Source organism: Bison bison, unplaced genomic scaffold (assembly GCF_000754665.1).
Source record: "Bison bison bison isolate TAMUID 2011002044 unplaced genomic scaffold, Bison_UMD1.0 scf7180017845407, whole genome shotgun sequence".
In the NCBI taxonomy this organism is placed as follows: domain Eukaryota; kingdom Metazoa; phylum Chordata; class Mammalia; order Artiodactyla; family Bovidae; genus Bison; species Bison bison.
Window position 1 is genome coordinate 45,633 of NW_011475980.1, and position 1,653 is coordinate 47,285.

At 66.8% G+C, this 1,653-nt stretch overlaps 1 protein-coding gene across 1 annotated transcript in view; it reads right to left on the bottom strand.

The window, feature by feature from the left end:
• Positions 1-1,653, bottom strand: part of DGKQ (diacylglycerol kinase, theta 110kDa) — a 21,016-nt gene that overhangs the window by 9,324 nt on the left and 10,039 nt on the right. The window contains exons 3-5 of the mRNA XM_010834318.1: positions 1,389-1,488; positions 707-934; positions 11-126 (exon numbers count right to left, since the gene is read on the bottom strand). Of these exons, the coding sequence (XP_010832620.1) occupies positions 11-126; positions 707-934; positions 1,389-1,488 (444 nt within the window). The remainder of the gene's footprint in view (positions 1-10; positions 127-706; positions 935-1,388; positions 1,489-1,653) is intronic.

The following is a 1,653-nucleotide window of genomic DNA, read 5'->3' on the forward strand; positions in this document are numbered from 1 at the left end:
GGGGCCAAGCGGGAGGCTGGCGGTACCTTCGCAGCGGAGGCCCGGCGCCTCCAGGCCCTTCCGGCACACGGAGCAGAACCTGCGCTTGTAGAGCCCCCGGGGGCCGAAGCAGTGGGCCACCGGGACCTGGGAGGGACAGAGCTTGGCCTCAGCCTGGGTCCCCAGGCCCCCTTCCTCTGCCCAGGGAGCTGCCATCACCAGCCCTGGCCCCTCAGTCCTCCCGAGCCCTGCTGACGGGGTGCTGTGTGTGCCTCTGGGCCCCTCTATGCTCCCAGGGGATCCTGCTGGGGACCAGCCGGCATGCCGACTCCTCCGTTCCTTGTGCGGGACTGACTGGGGCAGCCCCAGGGTGTGACCTCAGACAGCCCCTTCTGCAGCTCAGGCCCAGCTGGCCTGGCCCAGGCCTGACCCAGCTGCACAGGTGCTGGCCACCCCCAGGCCTGTTCCCCTTGCTGATACATTTGGGGCCAGCTGGATGGAGTACAGGCCGAGGGAAGCCCAGCCACAGGCTGCTGGGTACCAAGAACCCGGGAGAAGACAGGGTCCGAGCCCTGGGGAAGGGAGGCCCCCTGCTGCCCTGGGAGGGGCTGGGGACAGGGATGCAGTGCGAGGGGGCACTCCCAGCCCAGCCCCCACCACAGGAGCTGGGCCCCCAGACCCTCTGCGCCCTCCCCCCAAAGGTGCGGCTGCTGAGCTCCATACGCACGCGGACCAGGCTGGGAGCCACGCTCGTGCAGGGGGTCTTCACGTGCTTCAGGCACTTCTCATGGGACATGAAGTTGCAAACTGTGGGAACGAGAGCCCTGTGAGTTGGCCCCTGTCCTGCCCAGGAATCAAGAGACTCCAGGGCTTGGCATGCGGGAGGGAGGCCACGCCAGGACAGACAGCTTATCACAGTGGGCCCACCCTCGCACCTTCCCAGACCTTCCTGAGCCTAAGCCCTGACCATCAGGGTAGGGAGAGAGCGTGGAAACAGCCTGGTCCTCGGCCCCACCCCCGAGAGCTGAGTGAGGAGCAGCTTGGTGGCTCTGGCCATCTGGGATGACCACGTGCTCTCGTGTCCTGAGCGGGCCCTGTCCACCCCCCACCCCCACCCCCGACTCACAGAGGCCCAGCTCCTTCCAGTCTCTACTGGCAGTGGGTAGACAGGCAGGGACTTGGCCAGCTCCTGCATCTCTGCCTGCCCCTAGACCAGCTTCTCCAGGGACACCCTCCTCTCGCTCCCCACAACTGCATACACCCCTAATTACCCCTCCCACACACGAGGTGCCTGCCCAGACCAGAGCTAGTCTGATGGACCAGGATGCCCTGCCCAGAGAGGTAGATGGCCCAGAGGCTCCAGGGCGTGAGCTGTGCTCACAAGGCCCACAGAGGCAGCAAGGGGGCACCCTCCCTCCTGGGGAGGCATGCAGCAGGGTGAGGGCCCGCCTGGCACAGCCTCGGAAGGCGGCAGCTCTGGACAGGTGGCGCTCAGCTTCCTCCTCTGGCCTACAGAGAGAGCCCCTGCCCCTCACACATCCTGGGTGCTCCCTGGCAGGGGAAGGTGCTCTTCCTCCCACACCCTTGCCAGGCCTCTCTGCGTGCCGAGGTCACCAGCTCACCCTCCGGAGCTGGGGAGAGTGTCTGCACATCACCCCCATTTCCCTTACGTAA